We start from the raw sequence: 20,066 nt of genomic DNA, 5'->3' as shown, positions 1-20,066 counted from the left end.
GTCTAAACTCGCCCCCTACCCTGAGTTATGCCTTCCCAAATATCCCCCATAGAGAAAAGCAGAAAAGTGGTCCTAATTGAGAATGTCAGAAAAAAGTGACATTTGGAGCTTTAGATTACTCCCAAATCCTCATTTTTTATATTTATGCCCTGAGATTTGTCATGCAGCACCGAGCAACAGTTCTACCCGACCCTACCAAATTTCAGCCCGGTGCCTCCAATAGCTTTTGAGGTGTAACCCCTTAAACACTATGCCTCCCCCTCCGGAATTCTCTATGGAGATTTCCATTTTTTTAGATGCAGCCTTAATATAAGGGCACGACTGTGCCACTATAATATATATATATGCCATCTGGCGGCACTCCGTGGTAGAAGAAAAAAAATGACATCAGCCGTGCTTCATAGGTATAAGCAACGTTTCAGCGCGTTGTGGCGCTTTTATCAAGCTTAATATGCATACAACAAATACAACACTTACCAACATTTAAATAGCACATGGACATAGAAAATACTCCCCCCACGTGGGACGCCCACGACCTCCACCGCGACCGGAAGTCACAGGGATCGGAAGTGACGTCTCCCCCTTCACATAGCGGTAACCATAGCAACCGCAATATACAAAACACATAACATGACACCCTTACAAACATTACATGCAAAATGTGTACAATAAATAGAACATCATATATAACCCCACTAACACTATGTGGTAATCAATTTACTATTTGAACAGCGTGCATGGCAACCATTATAAGCAACTATATAGTACGCATTATTTATATTGGCATCATCAATAAATAAACACAGCAACCACATGAAAATTGACCCTACCGATATCCATAATACACATTCCTATAAAGTACAATTATCAGTCATATATGCATATCTAAAGCTACATTGCCACATCTTTAAACTAAAGGCTAGCAACTTACACCCCTCATTAGAAATAGATATACCTTCTAATATAAAGTTATATGCAATCCAACGCCCCAATAATACATATCATTACATCAAACTTTTTTAGACAAACTTCACACCAATTATGTGAAACACTGTAACCCCAGTGATTCGTTCAATCCTCTAGGGGTTAATGAATCAAGCTTAATAATCCACTGAGATTCACACTGTAACAATTTGCGTTGGCGATTTCCTCCCCTAGCCAATGGTGGTACATGGTCTATAGTTCTATAGCGCAAAGACGCCAAGCTGTGTTTGTGGGACGTAAAGTGTCTAGCCACCGGCTGCTCGCTAGTACCTGAAATTAAGGCAGCCCTAATGGCAGACCGATGCTGCGCGATCCGCTCCCTCAATGTGCATTCAGTTTTGCCTATATAGATTTTCGAACACGGGCAAGTAATAGCATATACAAGCCGTCGCTCCGGGTCTCGCACCAACGGGGGCGTGCTGTTCGATGTTGAGTGACAGCACGCCCCCGTTGGCGGGCGGGCCGGGGGGGGTGGCTGCCCAAACGGAGGCGTTCCCATGAGAACGCCTACCGTTTGGGGCCGGCGCCACTGACATCACTTGTGATGTCAGTGGAGAGATTCCGGCTCTGTTAGAGCCGAAATCTCTCTGGGGCTTGCGGCAACAAGACCCTACCACAAGGGTCTCGTCGCAAGCCCGATGGTCGCAATGGTCTTGACCATCGCGACCATCATCATGGCCACTCGATGGTCACTCACAGCTATGCGAGCGGCCAGGAGGCTGTTCTAATAAAAAAAAAAAAAGAACGGCCCTGATTTCTTGGCCGAATTCCTCTCCGCTACCCTAGAATTGGGCTGCTAACCTCCCCGAAGAATCATCACTACTGCTAGAATCATCCCCCAACAACAATAAGCCATCACTGCACTATAGGTACTCACCATTCGCAGGTGATCCAGAATCATCGTCCTTTACTTCACCTGAAACAGGGAGAACAGCAGAATCAGTAACAGTGGAACCCATGGCGGCACGGAGCCCCAGAAGTGCTAAGCTCATAGGGACCTGCCGGGACAGGCCAAGGCTGAGGCACAACTGGCCTGCTAAAGCTGCTGGGGATACCAACCTTGGAAAACAGAAGGATGAACAAACATACAGGAGCTGTGTCATTAGTGTAATTCACATATTACATGTAGACAAAGGTCTGCTCTGATATATAAATTTATACAAGGTTACCTGATATACTAATGTTATAATGTAAGTAATGGAACTATTATTAATAAACGGTTTAGATAAGGGTAACTGTACATGCTAATCTAACTGTATATCTTGGTCTCAGATTATAAAATTCATAATTATCTTGTGGTTCCCTAATACTCACCTGTGGGAGTGGGCTGTTTCTTCACCTGTAACTGGGATGTACCACCCTGCAGAGGATTTCTGACCCTCGGTCTCTCGGTGATGGAGTGAGCACCAGGCTGGCTGTACAGGAGTATGTGTTATCAGACTGTCTCTGGGACTGGGTGACTGACATCTCAGAGTAGCTAGACCGCAGTGGAAAGGCGCGCTTTAGCTGAGAGGATGAGCGGGTTGTTAGACAGGGAAGGCAGCCTCCCCTGGCCAGTGTTTAACCCCCGGGACACTGGACTATTCCGTATCACTCCGGACTGTCGTCCCTGGTGGCCTAGTGGAAGCGCAGGTCTTAGTGCCTGGCTTCACATGCTGTCATCCCCAGGGAGTCCCCAGCCCTGGGGGAAAAGGACTGAGTCTCAGCGGGTCTCTGCCGCAGTGAGTCGCTGCTTACCTTAGTCCCCGTAGCGCCCGACCGCAGTCCAGGGATCCTCCGGGGTCCCTGCTAGCCAAGAACCCGGAGGCCCGCCGATATCCCCAGATCCGTACCGGCGTCTCGGCGGGGTGACGGAGCAGCAGTGTGTCCGCACTTGAAGAAAACTTTAAAAAAAATATATATAAAATTTCAGGGGCTGAATAACAGCCCCACCATTTGCAGTGACCTGACTCCGGGCCGGGCATCCAACGAAACTGAGGTGCCTCTGGCCCGGGGGCGGGGTATAGGAGGGAGACCCAGTGCATCCTGGGAGAAAAATTTAACTGCGTGGTGCCCGGATGACGCCATCATCACCTATACCCCAAGGTCTCCCTGTGGAGCCTATGGACCCTGAAGAGGAAATAAGGTAACCAACCATACACGTTAAGCTAAATGAATATCTGAGTCTCATAGATCATACAATTACAATTGTCCTGTGGTTTCCCAATACTCACCTGTGGGAGTGGGCGGTTCCATCACCTGTAACGCTCCTGTGCTTCTCTCTATTGGTGTCTCCAGGCTGGGATGTTCCACTCTGCAGAGGATTTCTGACCCTCGGTCTCCCGGTGATGGAGTGAGCACCAGGCTGGCTGTACAGGAGTATGTGTTATCTGCCTGTCTCTGGGACTGGGTGACTGACATCTTATACTTATCACCGTCATATAAAGGATCAGATTTCCGGCCTCCGCTCTCCTTCTTATTCCAGCTCACAGTCAGGGCATCAGGGAAGTACCCGGAGATTATACACTGCAGTTTGCACTCACTGTCCTGGATTAGGTGAGAGGCATCAATATCACCAACGTGTGGGCGCCAGGGTAAGTCTGCAGAAGAATAATTAGTTATTATAAAGGACATGAGTAAATAATACACCTCATCTAAAGTACAATATAATGAATCTTATTATACTTCTGTGTCTATAACAGTCACCGGGATATTTATGTCTTACATATGTTTTGTTATAAATCCCAGTATGTTGTCAAGTCTCTGGGCCTGATACAGAGGTGCACGCAGTCGCCACTGTGACCGTCTATTTGCGGTGCCATGGCGGCGATAGCCTGGTAATGCTGGTCTCAGCCCTCGCCCCGGTGCACCAGCCAGCGCCCGAATGAGCAAGCTATGAGACCCCCACTCTCAGCGTCTCTGCGCGATGTAGTACAGCCGGTGACTCTTACACATCACCATCGGCGCATCATCATCACCATCACAGGGACCATCGCTACTAGCACCAGCTCTATGGCGGGTGCAGGGTCTCTGTCTGATCATGGCCTCCTTTGGCTGCAGCTGTGCGTCTGAGAATGCAGCCACTATCACTGGCGCGCCCGAGACACGTCCATGAGACAGATGTTTTCTGCGGTCACGTCAGGCCAACGCCCAGGAACGCCCATGGTTTTCCCTTGCCATTTCTGATTCCAGCATTTCCCGTAAGGAAAAGCGCAATTCTGCACACACACAGGGTAACGCATGTGCCGTAGGGGTTTCCAGAATATTCTGCGCAGGTGCAGCAGAAAATAATCTCTCAATTACGTGAACGTTGGCAGTGCGTGCAGTTAGGGCGCACCTCTGAATAAGGTCCTCTGTGTTAGTAAAACGCACTCTGACACTGGGGTTTATCTCTCATTATGGGCAGAAGTTACTAAGCTTGTCTGCTTACTACATTGTGCTAAGGACGGGAATCCATGTGGCAGCCTATCCCGCCCACTGTTCTTATGTCCGCAGCCGCCATCATTAATATCAGCCTCGTGCTGGGCGCACAAGAGCTGTCTAAAAACAAATGTCCTGCCTCCGTCCGCACGCTGCGAATGAGCATGTTCCCCGCCCAGTTACCGCCCATCTAACAAATAGTGTGGTCCGCCGACAGATGATTCAATCTGTACGCACTAGCGTGCTCAGCCTGTGCGCTTAAGTTTGATTTGGTGCACGCGTAGTCGCCGATTCCTTTCTTTGGCGAATGGGCAGTATGTTGCCAACCGCTCAGTACGTCCGCATAGCGATTTACGTCTGACTCAGAATCCGTCCTATCATGCACAATTTTATTTCTGCCTGAAAATTTTTATGTGGTGAAAAAAATATTAAAATTTGTTGTTGAAATCTGGAAATGTAAAAACTACTTTGGAGCTTACACTCTATGGGCCTGATTCAGAGGTGAACGCTTTGCCAATGTTCACGCAGTCGAGTGTTTATCGGTGGTCTGCGCATGCAACACAGCTGCATTGCGCACGCGTGGTGAATGAATTGCGCTCGCTGTGAGGACTCACTCACAATTGATTGACAGGACGAGATTGTGTTGTAGGGGGTTATGGGGAGTTCCCGTACAAAACGCGGGCGTGTCGGGGCCGTTTCCTGGGCGTATACTAGCCCAGAGTCTGCGATCACTCGTGCAGAGAACAAAGCTCCAGCGTTACCGCGGCCATTCTGAGTGACTGTAGACTCACTTGAGGAGTCGATGTTTTCTGTTTCTGCGTCCTATGGTGCGTATGTGTGTGCAGTTGGGGGCAGCTGCGAGGGCTCCAATGGGCGTTTCAATACAAATTCTGCCGGGTAAGGCATTAGCCTATTTTAGCAATTGCTAAGCGGCAAAATTCGCAAATGCGTTTGCATTAGCGTACAGCTCTAACTCTAACCCTACAGTATATTCCCTACGACTAGGTTTCATTTTCTCAGAAGAAAATTGACGTTTCAGCACATCTTTGGAGTGTGGGAGAAAACTAACGCAAACATGAAAAAAATATACAAACTCCACACAGAAAGACATACAAACCCCACCCTGGTTAATTAGGCAGGAGGGCTATAAGGTGGTGCTTTCCATAAGGGATTCTTGTGACAGGACATTTAGTGCCTCACATAGCAGGACGTTGGACCTTATTCAGAGTCGGTCGCGAGCACCGATGTGCTCGTAACTGACTCGATGGTAAGGCCTGCGCATGCGCAGCGGCCGCACCGCGCGTGCGCAAGCCCCGCTGCGACAGATAAACTCTGTCGCTCCAGAGCTCTCTACCAAAGGGGCGGCTGTTGATGTTGATCGACAGCTCGCCCCGTTTGGTAGGCGGGCTGGGGGAGTGGTTTCCTTAAGGAACGCCTACCGTTTTGTGGGCGGCCGCACTGACATCAGCAGTGATGTCAGTGGGGAGCTTCCTGCTCCATCAGAGCAGAAAGCTCCCTGGGTTTTACGAGTGCCCAGACCCAAGCTTAGGGTCTGGTTGTAAGCCCCGATGCTCGCGATGGTGATCACCATCGCGACCATCAACCTGGTTGGTCGTTAAGCTGTGGGTGGTAACCCACAGCTTAACGATCGACAAGGAGGCGGCCGTTCAGGATGCAAGCGGCCGCCCTGATTCTGTGCGACCGCTTGCATCTAACGATCGCCTCTGAATGAGGTCCGTTATTTCTGCTATTAAAGTAGGAACCTATGTGGTAATAAAGATGATACTATGGACGTTTGTGTGTGTGTGAGTGTGAGTGTGTGTGTGAGAGTGTGTGTGTGATTGTTTGTGTGTGTGTGTGTATGTGTATGAGGGGGGAGGGGTCTCCTGCTAGAAAGACCAGAGGCACTAATATCCAAAGGACACACTGCAGAGGAAAGGGGACGCTCCTGTACACTGTGCACCGTTCCTACAGGTACTGTAATGATGCTGGAGGACAGAGGACACACATGGAGTCCTGCATCAGGGGAGGGCTGTGGTGATTTCTGTACCTAGCAGAGCGGGGTCCATTGTATTCGGTCACATTCTGTACTCACTAACATCCTCCCACAGTATAAGTGACAATTCACCTCTACAGAGAGCACTAGAGACTGATGTGGGGTCCTAAGCAAGGATCCCCCACCTAACTGCTTCACATGGGGCACTTTCTATGGAGTGGAGCTGCGTTCCAGGGGATATCCCCTTTACTGAGAGCACAGTACAGTATATGGAAGTCAGATAGTACTGTATAGTGTAGTTACACACTGTTACCTGTAGTGGTCAGCGCTGTGCGTATAGGCTGTGGCAGAGATTCGTGCTCCCAGGTCACATACACAGGAGACTGGAAATCCCGGGGATGTAGTGCGCACTCACTTATAGTATCAAATATTTTCCCATTTGCAGGTGAGGTTTTTGGGTTGTGTGATTGTATTGTTTTGTCTCCACTGCTCCATGTAACTGTAATACTCTTGGGGTAGAATCTCTTCAGTCTCAGAGTACACAGCACCTTCTCGGGGGCAGAGAGGGAGAATCTCACAGGCTCTATCACCTCCGGGGCCACTAGACATGAATAGGAGAACATAATAAGTATCATATAATAAATCATTGTAATACACTGACTATCATATAATGTCATTATCATACACATATAATGTAATTATCATACACTGAGTATCATATAATGTCATTATCATACACTGATTATCATATAATGTCATTATCATACACTGAGTATCATATAATGTCATTATCATACACTGATTATCATATAATGTCCTTATCATACACTGAGTATCATATAATGTCATTATCATACACTGTGTACCATATAATGTCATTATCATACACTGACTATCATATAATGTCATTATCATACACTGTGTACCATATAATGTCATCATACACTGACTATCATATAATGTCATTATCATACACTGAGTATCATATAATGTCATTATCATACACTGAGTATCATATAATGTCATTATCATACACTGAATACCATATAATGTCATTATCATACACTGACTGTCATATAATGTCATTATCATACACTGTGTACCATATAATGTCATTATCATACACTGATTATCATATAATGTCATTATCATACACTGAATACCATATAATGTCATTATCATACACTGACTGTCATATAATGTCATTATCATACACTGAATACCATATAATGTCATTATCATACCCTGAGTATCATATAATGTCAATATCATACACTGAAGGGTAAATTTACTGATTCGAGTTTGATCGAGATGACGACTTCGGGTGAGTTTAGGCATGTTTTTCATCTCGCAAAGGCAAACTGGAGTGAGTTTGGAAGAGAGTAGTCTCTTTTCACTGTTAAAACTCAGGTGAGATCACAAACTCGAATAAACTCACCACCGGCCAAACTAGGAAGTACTTTTCCTGAAAAAGATACAACGTGGGAATTTACCAAGAATCGAGATTACAATCTCGGGTGAGATTGTAGTAAACTCACTGATAAATTAAAGTTTAAAACACTCAACCTCCAGAGCTGGGAGTTTGGCAGAAACATACACAGATCAGTGTGAATTGTGTATGTTTCTGAATATATACCAAATGTAAAGTGTTTTTATTTAAAAAAAAAATGATGTAGGGTCCCCCCCCAAAAGCATAACCAGCCCTGGATTGTGAGAACAGCAGCATCAGTGACAGTGGAAGCCATAGCGGCACTGAGCTAAGGGCCTGATTCAGAGCCGAACGCTCTGAGCAGAGCGCTCGCTCTGAATCAGGGCCCTCCTCCATTAAAATGGAGCGTCCTCCTGGACGCTCGTATAGCTGTGGGTCAGCATATACGAGCGTCCAAAAAGATGGTCGTGATGGTCTTGACCATCGCGACCATCGGACTTGCGAAGGAGACCCTGCGGTCGGGTCTCCCAGCCGCAAGCCCAGGAGTGATTTTGGCTCTATCAGAGCCAAAATCACTCCCACTGACATCACTAGTGATGTCAGTGGGGCTGGCTCCAGATGGTAGGCGTTCCCATGGGAACGCCTCCGTCTGGCAGGCACGCCCCCGGCACGCCCACCAAAGGGGGCGTGCTGTCAATCAACATCGACAGCACGCCCCCTTTGCTGTGAGACCCCGAGCGATGGAAAGTCCGTCACTCGTTGGGTCTCGCGCATGCGCACGACGGAGCTCCCTCCGTCGTGCGCATGCGCAGTGGGGAACATCGACCCACTTGCGAGCGTACTGCCGCTCGCGAGTGGGTCTGAATGACCCCCTAAGCTCATAGGGACCTGCCAACACAGGCAAAGGCTGAGCAAACAGGACTGCTAATGCTGCTGGGGATACCAACCTTGGAAAACAGAAGGATGAACAAACATACAGGGCCTGTATGATTAGTGTAATTCACATATTACATGTAGACAAAGGTCTGCTCTGATATATAACTGCTCTGAGAGATATGGTAAGAACTTACTTTTATCTCTCTTCCTCGAAGTCCATAGGGTCCACAGGGAGACCTTGGGTTATAGGTGATGATGGAGTCATTCGGGGACACCAGACAGTTACATTTTTCTCCCAGGATGCACTGGGTCTCCCTCCTAAACCCCGTCCTTGGGCCAGAAGCACCTCAGTGTCGTAGCAAGCCATAGGCCGGAGGAGGATAACAGAAAGAGAAGAAAGTCTGGAACACTCAAGAATCACATTCTCACACAGAAGGAGACAGAAAACCGGTCGGGCCTTCCCTGTTGGTGACAGCCACTGTCACAGCTGTACCAGCTATTATTTATGTGTATACCTGCTGAAGCCTGCTCCTCTGCCCGTATGTGTATTCAGCTGGCTGCAGGAGGCAGGCAGCAGCCTGGACACCCGTCCCCTCTCCTCTCCTCTCACACAGACAAGTGTGCAAGCTCCGCCTCCCAGGCTGCACAGGATGAAGAACGAGGCGCTGCAGGAGCCAGGCAGGTAAGGGAACTGTATAGTAGTGTGTCACTGAGATTAATGGCTGCTGTAGGGAGGGTTGAGCTGTTTATTGGGTGCTGAGAAATGTATTAATGGGTGCTGGGAAGGAGGGTTAATGGGTGCTGAGAAGAGGGATAATGGGTGCTGAGAGGAGGGATAATGGGTGCTGAGGAGGGATAATGGGTGCTGAGAGGAGGGATAATGGGTGCTGAGAGGAGGGATAATGGGTGCTGAGGGGAGGGATAATGGGTGCTGAGGGGAGGGATAATGGGTGCTGAGAGGAGGGATAATGGGTGCTGAGAGGAGGGATAATGGGTGCTGAGGGGAGGGATAATGGGTGCTGAGAGGAGGGATAATGGGTGCTGAGAGGAGGGATAATGGGTGCTGAGAGGAGGGATAATGGGTGCTGAGAATGGATGATGGGGGATAGGTGCTGATTGTGGGTGCTGTGAGCGTAAATTGATGAATGGATTCAAGAGGAATGGGTTAATGAGTGCTGAGTGTGTGAAATGGTTAATGGGTGCTGGGTGGTTATTAGGTGCTAACAAGGTAGACATATGTATTAAGGGGTGCTGTGAGGGTGAATTGATAAATGGATTTTTAGAGAGGAGCGAGTTAATGCTAAGTGAGGAGGGTGATTTGGTAAATGGGGTTTATGGGTGTGAAGGTGAATAGGAATACTGGGTGCTCTGGTTCTGCAACAAAGTGCAATACAGTACATTTAAAGACAGGATGTGCATATGAAAAATTACATAGTTGATATAGACTTTGGTAAACATGTAAGTGTGGTTTTATGTGAATAGATTGAAAGTGTGTATTGAAGAATCAGGGGCGGTAATGTAAAGCTTTGCCTCGGGCGTCTACAAACCTCGCTCCGGCCCTGCCTGCACCATGGCACTATGATCAACTACGCAGACTCAGTGGGCCTGATTCAGACCCGCCCGCGAGAGCTATGCGCTCGCAAGCGGGTCGATGGTGGCCCAGTGCGCATGCGCACGACGGAGCCGGCTCCGTCGTGCACATGCGCGAGACCTGGATAGCATCGGGAAAACCGTCACTCCGGGTCTCGTACCAAAGGGGGCGTGCTGTCGATGTTGAGTGACAGCACGCCCCCTTTGGTGGGCGGGCCGGGGGAGTGGCTGCCCAAACGGAGGCGTTGCCATGTGAACGCCTCCGTTTGGGGGCGGCCCCACTGACATCACGAGTGATGTCAGTGGGAGAGATCTCGGCTCTGTGAGAGACGAATTCTCTCTGGGGCTTGCGGCAACGAGACCCTACCACAACGGTCTCGTCGCAAGCCCGATGGTCGCGATGGTCAAGACCATCGCGACCATCTTCCTGGCCGCTCGCTATAGCTGTGGGTGGTCACAAAAAACAAGGCCGCTCTAAAAAACAAGAAGGCCGGCCCTGATTCAGAGCGAGCGCTCTGTCAGAGCGTCCGGCTCTGAATCAGGGCCAGTGTCTTGTAGGCAATAGTGCTGCATACACTAACCCAAAAGGGAGAGGTATGCAGGGGGACCAGGCACACGCTGGCCAGAGAGAACTGTGAAATTGACATAAAATGGCCGCCGGAGACCTCAGAGGTGGCGTGGCCTGAGGAGGAGAGTAGCTCAGAGTAGCTAGACCGCAGTGGAAAGGCGCGCTTTAGCTGAGAGGATGAGCGGGTTGTTAGACAGGGAAGGCAGCCTCCCCTGGCCAGTGTTTAACCCCCGGGACACTGGACTATTCCGTATCACTCCGGACTGTCGTCCCTGGTGGCCTAGTGGAAGCGCAGGTCTTAGTGCCTGGCTTCACATGCTGTCATCCCCAGGGAGTCCCCAGCCCTGGGGGAAAAGGACTGAGTCTCAGCGGGTCTCTGCCGCAGTGAGTCGCTGCTTACCTTAGTCCCCGTAGCGCCCGACCGCAGTCCAGGGATCCTCCGGGGTCCCTGCTAGCCAAGAACCCGGAGGCCCGCCGATATCCCCAGATCCGTACCGGCGTCTCGGCGGGGTGACGGAGCAGCAGTGTGTCCGCACTTGAAGAAAACTTTAAAAAAAATATATATAAAATTTCAGGGGCTGAATAACAGCCCCACCATTTGCAGTGACCTGACTCCGGGCCGGGCACCCAACGAAACTGAGGTGCCTCTGGCCCGGGGGCGGGGTATAGGAGGGAGACCCAGTGCATCCTGGGAGAAAAATTTAACTGCGTGGTGCCCGGATGACGCCATCATCACCTATACCCCAAGGTCTCCCTGTGGAGCCTATGGACCCTGAAGAGGAAATAAGGTAACCATACACGTTAAGCTAAATGAATATCTGAGTCTCATAGATCATACAATTACAATTGTCCTGTGGTTTCCCAATACTCACCTGTGGGAGTGGGCGGTTCCATCACCTGTAACGCTCCTGTGCTTCTCTCTATTGGTGTCTCCAGGCTGGGATGTTGAACTCTGCAGAGGATTTCTGACCCTCGGTCTCCCGGTGATGGAGTGAGCACCAGGCTGGCTGTACAGGAGTATGTGTTATCTGCCTGTCTCTGGGACTGGGTGACTGACATCTTATACTTATCACCGTCAAATAAAGGATCAGATTTCCGGCCTCCGCTCTCCTTCTTATTCCAGCTCACAGTCAGGGCATCAGGGAAGTACCCGGAGATTATACACTGCAGTTTGCACTCACTGTCCTGGATTAGGTGAGAGGCATCAATATCACCAACGTGTGGGCGCCAGGGGAAGTCTGCAGAAGAATAATTAGTTATTATAAAGGACATGAGTAAATAATACACCTCATCTAAAGTACAATATAATGAATCTTATTATACTTCTGTGTCTATAACAGTCACCGGGATATTTATGTCTTACATATGTTTTGTTATAAATCCCAGTATGTTGTCAAGTCTCTGGGTCTGATACAGAGGTGCACGCAGTCGCCACTGTGACCGTCTATTTGCGGTGCCATGGCGGCGATAGCCTGGTAATGCTGGTCTCAGCCCTCGCCCCGGTGCACCAGCCAGCGCCCGAATGAGCAAGCTATGAGACCCCCACTCTCAGCGTCTCTGCGCGATGTAGTACAGCCGGTGACTCTTACACATCACCATCGGCGCATCATCATCACCATCACAGGGACCATCGCTACTAGCACCAGCTCTATGGCGGGTGCAGGGTCTCTGTCTGATCATGGCCTCCTTTGGCTGCAGCTGTGCGTCTGAGAATGCAGCCACTATCACTGGCGCGCCCGAGACACGTCCATGAGACAGATGTTTTTGCGGTCACATCAGGCCAACGCCCAGGAACGCCCATGATTTTCCCTCGCCATTTCTGATACCAGCATTTCCCGTAAGCAAAACCGCATTTCTGCGCACACACAGGGTAACGCATGCGCCGTAGGGGCTTCCAGAATATTCTGCGCAGGTGCAACTACGTGAACGCTAGCATTGTGTGCAGTTAGCGCGCACCTCTGAATAAGGCCCCTCTGTGTTAGTTATACCTGGTTAGTAAAACGCGCTCTGACACTGGGGTTTACATCTCATTACGGGCAGAAGTTACTAAGCTTGTCTGCTTACTACATTGTGCTAAGGACGGGAATCCATGCGGCAGCCTATCCCGCCCACTGTTCTTATGTCCGCAGCCGCCATCATTAATATCATCCCCGAGCTGGGCGCACAAAAGCTGTCTAAAAACAAATGTCCCGCCTCCGTCTGCACGCTGCGAATGAGCATGTTCCCCGCCCAGTTACCGCCCATCTAACAAATAGTGTGATCCGCCGACAGATGATTCAATCTGTACGCACTAGCGAGCTCAGCCCGTGCGCTTAAGTCTGATTTGGTGCACGCGCAGTCGCCGATTCCTTTCTTTGGCGAATGGGCAGCATGTCGCCAACCGCTCAGTACGTCCGCATAGCGATTTACGTCTGACTCAGAATCCGTCCTATCATGCACAATTTTATTTCTGCCTGAAAATTTTTATGTGGTGAAAATTTTTTTAAATTTGTCGTTGAAATCTGGGAATGTAAAAACTATTTATAACTAGTAACTTCCTGCAGTCCCTGCATGTTCCTCAGCGCTTTGGAGCTTGTTCATGCAGTAGAGCGTTTACAGCTGCATTGCGCACACGTGGCGAATGAATTGCGCTCGCTGTGAGGATTCACTCACAATTGATTGACAGGAAGAGACAGTTTTGTGAGTGGTTACCGGGAGTTCCCGTACAAAACGCGGGCGTGTCAGAGCCGTTTCCTGGGCGTGTACTCGCCCAGCGTTTATGATCGCTCACACAGAGAACAAAGTTCCAGCGTTACCGCGGCCATTCTGAGTGACCATAGACTCACGTGAGGAGTCGATGTTTTCTGTTTCTGCGTCCTATGGTGCGCATGTGTTGGGGGCAGCTGCGAGGGCTCCGGGGGGCGTCTCAGTACACATTTCGCCGGCTGATGCATTAGCATAATTTAGCAATTGCTAAGCTGCGAAATTCTCAAATGCCTTTGCATTAGTGTACAGCTCTAACTCAGGGCCTGCAGTATATTCCCTACCACTAGGTTTCATTCTCTCAGAAGACAATTACTGTTCCAGCATATCTTTGGAGTGTGGGAGAAAAGTAACGCAAACATGGGGAAAACATACAAACTTCACACCGAAAGGCATACAAACTCCACCCTGGCTAATTAGGCAGGAGGGCTATAAGCTGGAGCTTTCTATAAGGGCTTCTTGAGACAGTACCTTTAGGCCCGTATTCAATTAGCCACCAAAAGTCGGAAAGGTTTCGCCCGTCCGACTCTCACACGCAAAAACTTATCGGGCGCGCCCCCGCTATTCACCATATTCAATTCCAAAGAACGCGAAAACGGGACCCGTCGAAACTCAAACAGACGAAAAGTGCTGGCAAAAATGGGGAAATCAGCCTGACACCCCCCAAAAGATGCACTAACATTGGGGATCGCTATAGATGCCCCCGATTAGCCCTACTGAAGCTATCTGGGGCACTTAAGTGCTGTCAATTGCTTCTAATTAGCGTCTTTACACTAGTGATGAAGAATGGCATTAAGCAGTATTTCTTGTTGAAAATAAGTAGTCCTGTAAAATTGGGGGTACTTGAAAATGGGTGCAAGCATGGTTTAAAGTCTCTAAAATTAAGTAAAAAAAAATTGTGAAAAATGCACCTTCAGCAAGCACCTGCAATAAAAAATACACCTCCCCCGTACTTGCAGAGCCCCCAAAAGTCTATTTCGCTAGTTTAAAAGTTTGGAAACCCACTTTGTAGTTTTTTAAAGTAATTTTTTTGGGTGATCCTCTTATTTTTAGGGATTGTTTTGCATTGACTTTCCGCTTACGCGAAAAGTCTTTGGAATCGAATAGGGCGAAAAGTGTCCGTCTGGCGAAATGTCATCCGCAATACTTTTTCGCGGAAAACAGCTTTTCGTGTCTAATTGAATACAGCCCTTAGTGCCTCACATAGCAGGATGTTATTTCTGCCTTTAAAGTAAGAACCTCTGTGGTTTTACATACACACAGGATAAAGATGACACTATGGACGTGTGTGTGGGGGTGGGAGGGGGGGTCACTCATGCTAGAAAGGCCAGATGAAACATTACAAAGGAAAGGGGATGCCCCTGTACACTGGCGCTCATTCAGACCCGCTCGCTAAGATGCATACTCTCGCTGCTGCCGGTGGTATGCAGTGTGTATACATTGTACGCAGTGCGCATACCTTAGCGAAAGGTCACAATGCATTCGCTCGCTGCACATAGACAGCCCAGCAGAGTGAGTGACAGGAGAAGCCGTTTGTAGGTGGTGACAGGGGCCGGCCATTAAAAACGGGGGAGTGGAGGTGCAAACGCAGGCGTGCCTGAGCATCTCATCGGCGTGTTAGAGGTGTGCATAATTATAGGACAGCATCATAGTACACGTCGCCTTTACACTGAAGTGCTCGCAGTGCTTACGGCAGGGTATGGTCAACCTCAAGCGCTGCGATAGCATCCGATGTACCGATGGTTGCATACACTTCCTGAACATGACGTGCACAAGTGGGCGTCTTAAGACAGGCTGGTGGGTGTCTGCATACACTATGTGATCGCCCTCTAAGATATACTGGGCGTGCTAATGCATTGCTGTGCGATATCACTGCCTACACAATTTACATACACATCGTGCGAGCGAGCGATCACATCTCGGCCCTATGTCCACTGAGCCTACAGTTACTGCAATGATGCTGGAGGACAGAGGACACACTGCAGAGGAAAGGGGACGCTCCTGTACAATGTGCACTGAGCCTGCAGTTACTGTAATGATGCTGGAGGACAGAGGACACACATGGATTCCTGCATCAGGGGAGGGCTGTGGTGATTTCTGTACCTAGCAGTGTAGGGTCCATTGTATCCGGTCACATTCTGTACTCACTAACATCCTCCCACAGTATAAGTGACAATTCACCTCTACAGAGAGCACTAGAGACTGATGTGGGGCCCTAAGCAAGCATCCCCCACCTAACTGCTGCACATGGGGCACTTTCTATGGAGTGGAGCTGTGTTTCAGGGGATATCCCCTTACTGAGAGCACGGTACAGTATATGGAAGTCAGATAGTACTGTATAGTGTAGTTACACACTGTTACCTGTAGTGGTCAGCGCTGTGCGTATAGGCTGTGGCAGAGATTCGTGCTCCCAGGTCACATACACAGGAGACTGGAAATCCCGGGGATGTAGTGCGCACTCACTTATAGTATCAAATATTTTCCCATTTCCAGGTGAGGTTTTTGGGTTGTGTGATTGTATTGTTTTGTCTCCACTGCTCCATGTAACTGTAATACTAGCGGGATAGAACCTCTTCAGTCTCAGAGTACACAGCACCTTCCCGGGGGCAGAGAGGGAGAATCTCACAGGCTCTATCACCTCCGGGGCCACTAGACATGAATAGGAGAACATAATAAGTATCATATAATAAATCATTGTAATACACTGACTATCATATAATGTCATTATCATACACTGAGCATCATATAATGTCATTATAATACACTGAGCATCATATAATGTCATTATCATACACTGTGTACCATATAATGTCATTATCATACACTGACTATCATATAATGTCATTATCATACACTGTGTACCATATAATGTCATTATCATACACTGAGTATCATATAATGTCATTATCATGTAATGTCATTATCATACACTGATTATCATATAATGTCATTATCATACACTGAGTATCATACAATGTCATTATCACTCACTGAGCATCATATAATGTCATTATCATACACTGAGTATCATACAATGTCATTATCACTCACTGAGCATCATATAATGTCATTATCATACACTGATTATCATATAACATTGTATCATACACGGAGTATCAAATAAATTACCATTATCATACACTAGGCAACATACATTCTAATTATTAATCGCTGACAATATTACATTATCATACATTATCATTATTAATTTATTATACACTTAGGGCCTGATTCTGAGATGGACGCTAATGCGACCGCAGCTGCAATTATGTATGGAACGCAGATACAAAAATATGCTAATGGTTCCACAGATCACCCGAGCACAGGGACGCCCACCGCTGCCTTCTCATCTGCGTACGACGTCGCTTACTTGCAGAAATAGCGGTAACATTGACGCACATTGAGCAGCCATCTTGTCCTTGCAGCAGGTCTGACCAGCCACAAACACGGCAGCTCACCTAACACGTAGCGGGCGCGCATACGGCGTCTGTAATCACAGTGGCTAATTCATGCACGCCCGAATTTACAGACATGTCTGCGTTTTTCTGACCACCCCCCAAACGCTGACAGCCTGTAACTCACTTTCCGATGGACTCGTCTGTGCGTAATCACAATGCGATGGCAGTGTGTGCGCTGTGAGGCTTGCAATATACAATGGCATACAGTTGCTCAATTTGTGTAAAAATCGCCATTGCGTCCTTCTCTGAATCAGGCCCTGAGTATCATATAATGTCATCATTATCATACATTATCATACAATATCATCTTTATACAGATGTGTCCTCTTTCATCTTTGCCGCTTTAACGGCAAATGTGCGCATGCATCGTGCCATGCAACTTACCGCGCACATGTGCGCTATGATGTGCCAGGCTGCGCCAGCATACTAAATGTATACCCTTTTATTGTTTTAATGTTTATTTATGCAGTAAAGCGCCCCCATATTATATGGTGCTTTACTTACCCTCCATGTACCACTCACCAAACACACTAGAAAGTAGAGAGCAGAACAATGGGACTATTACAGCTATCAGTGACCCAGTGCACAGCGCACACCAAAGTACGTATCGCTATGTTTTTTATTTTAGCATATTCTCCATCTAAACATGTTCCTTTTCTAACTATTGGCTCCATTAGGGCTGAATTATTTCAATGTATATCCGGTTATGCACAGGCCCGCCAAGAGCCGCGCCGAGCCTGGGCAAAAAGGGGCGTGGCCTACTCGTGGGAGGGGTGGTCACGCCCCCCTTAGCTTAAAAAAAAAGTTTTGCAGCCGGCGCTGTACGCTGGCAAGGGGGGCTCATAATCAGCTTGATCGCTCCCCCCACAGGCATAGGAGACTGCTGTGGCTGGTTCTTAGCAGCGAGCAGTCTCCCAGTGCAGCCCAGCGCACAGCAGAATGTACTGGACTGCTGCTGAAGTAAGAGGGGGGGAGCGGTGCTGGACCCGGGCCCCTCCAGCAAGCTCGGGTAGTTAGTACCCGCCCCCCCGCCTCTCGGCGCCCTTGGTTATGCATTCAGACACCCCTGCACCGATTCGGATGAAACCAACGTGAAGTGGTCCAGTTGGATCCTGGCCAGATTTAAGGTCCTGGTAACGCCTCCCATTAGTGTACGCTGGGCAGAACTTTGACCTGAGATACCTGTTCTGAAACTGGATAGATTTGGACAAAAACGTCACAGAGTCGTAACATTGGATCCCAGAGGACAAACTAGGGGGTTGAGGTCCTGGTCGGACCTCCCGTTGGTGTACGCTGGCCAAAACTTTGACCCGGGGTACCTGCTCTGGGCCTTCCACTGGATGGATTTGTATGAAAACTTCACAGAGGGGTGGCAATTAGTCTGGGATGCCAAATGGATTGGTTGGGGTCCTGGTCGGACCTCGCGGCTGAGTGTGCCGGGCAGAACTTCGACCCAGGTGGCCTGTTCTGGGGATTCCGCTGGATGGATTTGGATGACATCACATAATAAAACTTAAAAACCTGAAGATTTAAACCCGGGCAACGCCGGGTACTTCAGCTAGTACTCCATAAAAGATAGAATCAGCTGATATTCTGCATCACAGTAATATAATTAGACCAATAAGATCATTATCTTAATATATAAATGTGGAGTTAATACAACAGAAATTACATTATATTTATTAATACACCGTACTCACCCATCACTTGTAGTGGTCCTGTGCTTCTCTCTATTGGTTGTACCAGGCTGGGATGTTGTACTCGGCAGATTAATTCTGTTCCTTGATCCTCTATCAGTGATGGAGTGAATAGCAGACAGGCTGTACAGCTGTAGGTCTTATCTGGATGCTTGTGTTTATTGGTAAATGTGGTATTACAGTAGGTGTTATCTGGCTGCTGCTGTTTATTGGTAACTGTGGTATTATGTCTATTAACAGGATCCAGGTTACGGCCTCTACTCTCCTTCTTATACCAGGTCACAGTCAGATTATCAGGGAAATACCCAGAGATTCTATACTGCAATCTGACTGCTGTATTCACGAGTAATGGTGGTTTCTCTAATTCTTCTATCACCGGCCGCCAGGGGAAATCTACAGAGGAGATCAGATTTACTGTATGCATGTATGTATTCTATAACTATCAGCGATTGTATGAACACATGTACAGGCGTGTTGGTAGTGATATAAAAACAAAAGAATAAATATCTTCAGGCACTTAATGGAGTGTAATGCAACTTGTCTCTTTAATGGGTTACAACTCCAAACAGCGATTCTATTACTGTAGGTAACAAACCAAAAAGGAAAAACACTAATAATGTTGATGAGTAGCGAAGCGGATATAAATCCAATAACGAGATGCAGGTGTGCCCATATAATCACAGATATATATAATAAAAATAAAACCACATAACAAATCTGGGAAAAAAGTGCATGAGACAATCTATTGTATACATTGTATCACATCCATATACTGTAAAAAGTATGAATAGATATACAGTACCAGCCACAGCCAAATCAAAGTATAGACAGTTTAATGAATAGCCATACAGCCGCGTCCGGCTGTACAGTAGGCATAAAGTCACTTTTTGGAGAAATTAAAACCAATGTTCCATATACTCACTGATAGTTTATAGTGAGAGATAATCCATGTGACAATCAGCTCAATGTATATATACAGGCTGTTCGTACAGACCTCCACCGCTGTTGTATTGATGATTAGGTTACTCCTGCCCGCTGCTTGAATGTAACTTGCAGCGTCTGTTATATATCTAGGCTGGAACTACACGGAGTTCCGATGTTAAACGTCTTTGCCTTGTCCGCTACTATGGAGCAGGGACGCAGCAACTCAGATAAGGCTCCGCAGAATGCTCTTTACACAGCACTGTGAACAGGCAGTGGATACAGCGCCAATGTGTGAGAGCTGCTGGCTCTTGCCATAGAGCATAGGCGGTGGTGTATACAGGCGGTGGGCAGCTGAATGATGTGGCACCGGTGTGAGAGAGAGTGCCGCTGGCTCTTGACGTGG

At 48.0% G+C, this 20,066-nt stretch overlaps 1 protein-coding gene across 1 annotated transcript in view; it reads right to left on the bottom strand.

The window, feature by feature from the left end:
* The window catches only part of LOC148506376 (uncharacterized), a 143,949-nt gene that overhangs the window by 33,948 nt on the left and 89,935 nt on the right, over positions 1 to 20,066 (bottom strand). Inside the window, exons 12-16 of the mRNA XM_088446875.1 lie at positions 15,946 to 16,233; positions 11,715 to 12,080; positions 6,693 to 6,980; positions 3,198 to 3,563; positions 1,862 to 1,900 (exon numbers count right to left, since the gene is read on the bottom strand). Of these exons, the coding sequence (XP_088303001.1) occupies positions 1,862 to 1,900; positions 3,198 to 3,563; positions 6,693 to 6,980; positions 11,715 to 12,080; positions 15,946 to 16,233 (1,347 nt within the window). The remainder of the gene's footprint in view (positions 1 to 1,861; positions 1,901 to 3,197; positions 3,564 to 6,692; positions 6,981 to 11,714; positions 12,081 to 15,945; positions 16,234 to 20,066) is intronic.

The sequence above is a fragment of the Taudactylus pleione genome, unplaced genomic scaffold, assembly GCF_031769625.1.
Source record: "Taudactylus pleione unplaced genomic scaffold, aTauple2 ptg000407l, whole genome shotgun sequence".
Taxonomy (NCBI): domain Eukaryota; kingdom Metazoa; phylum Chordata; class Amphibia; order Anura; family Myobatrachidae; genus Taudactylus; species Taudactylus pleione.
The sequence above is the reverse complement of the archived record's forward strand: the minus strand, read 5'-3'. Positions and strand labels throughout refer to the sequence as shown.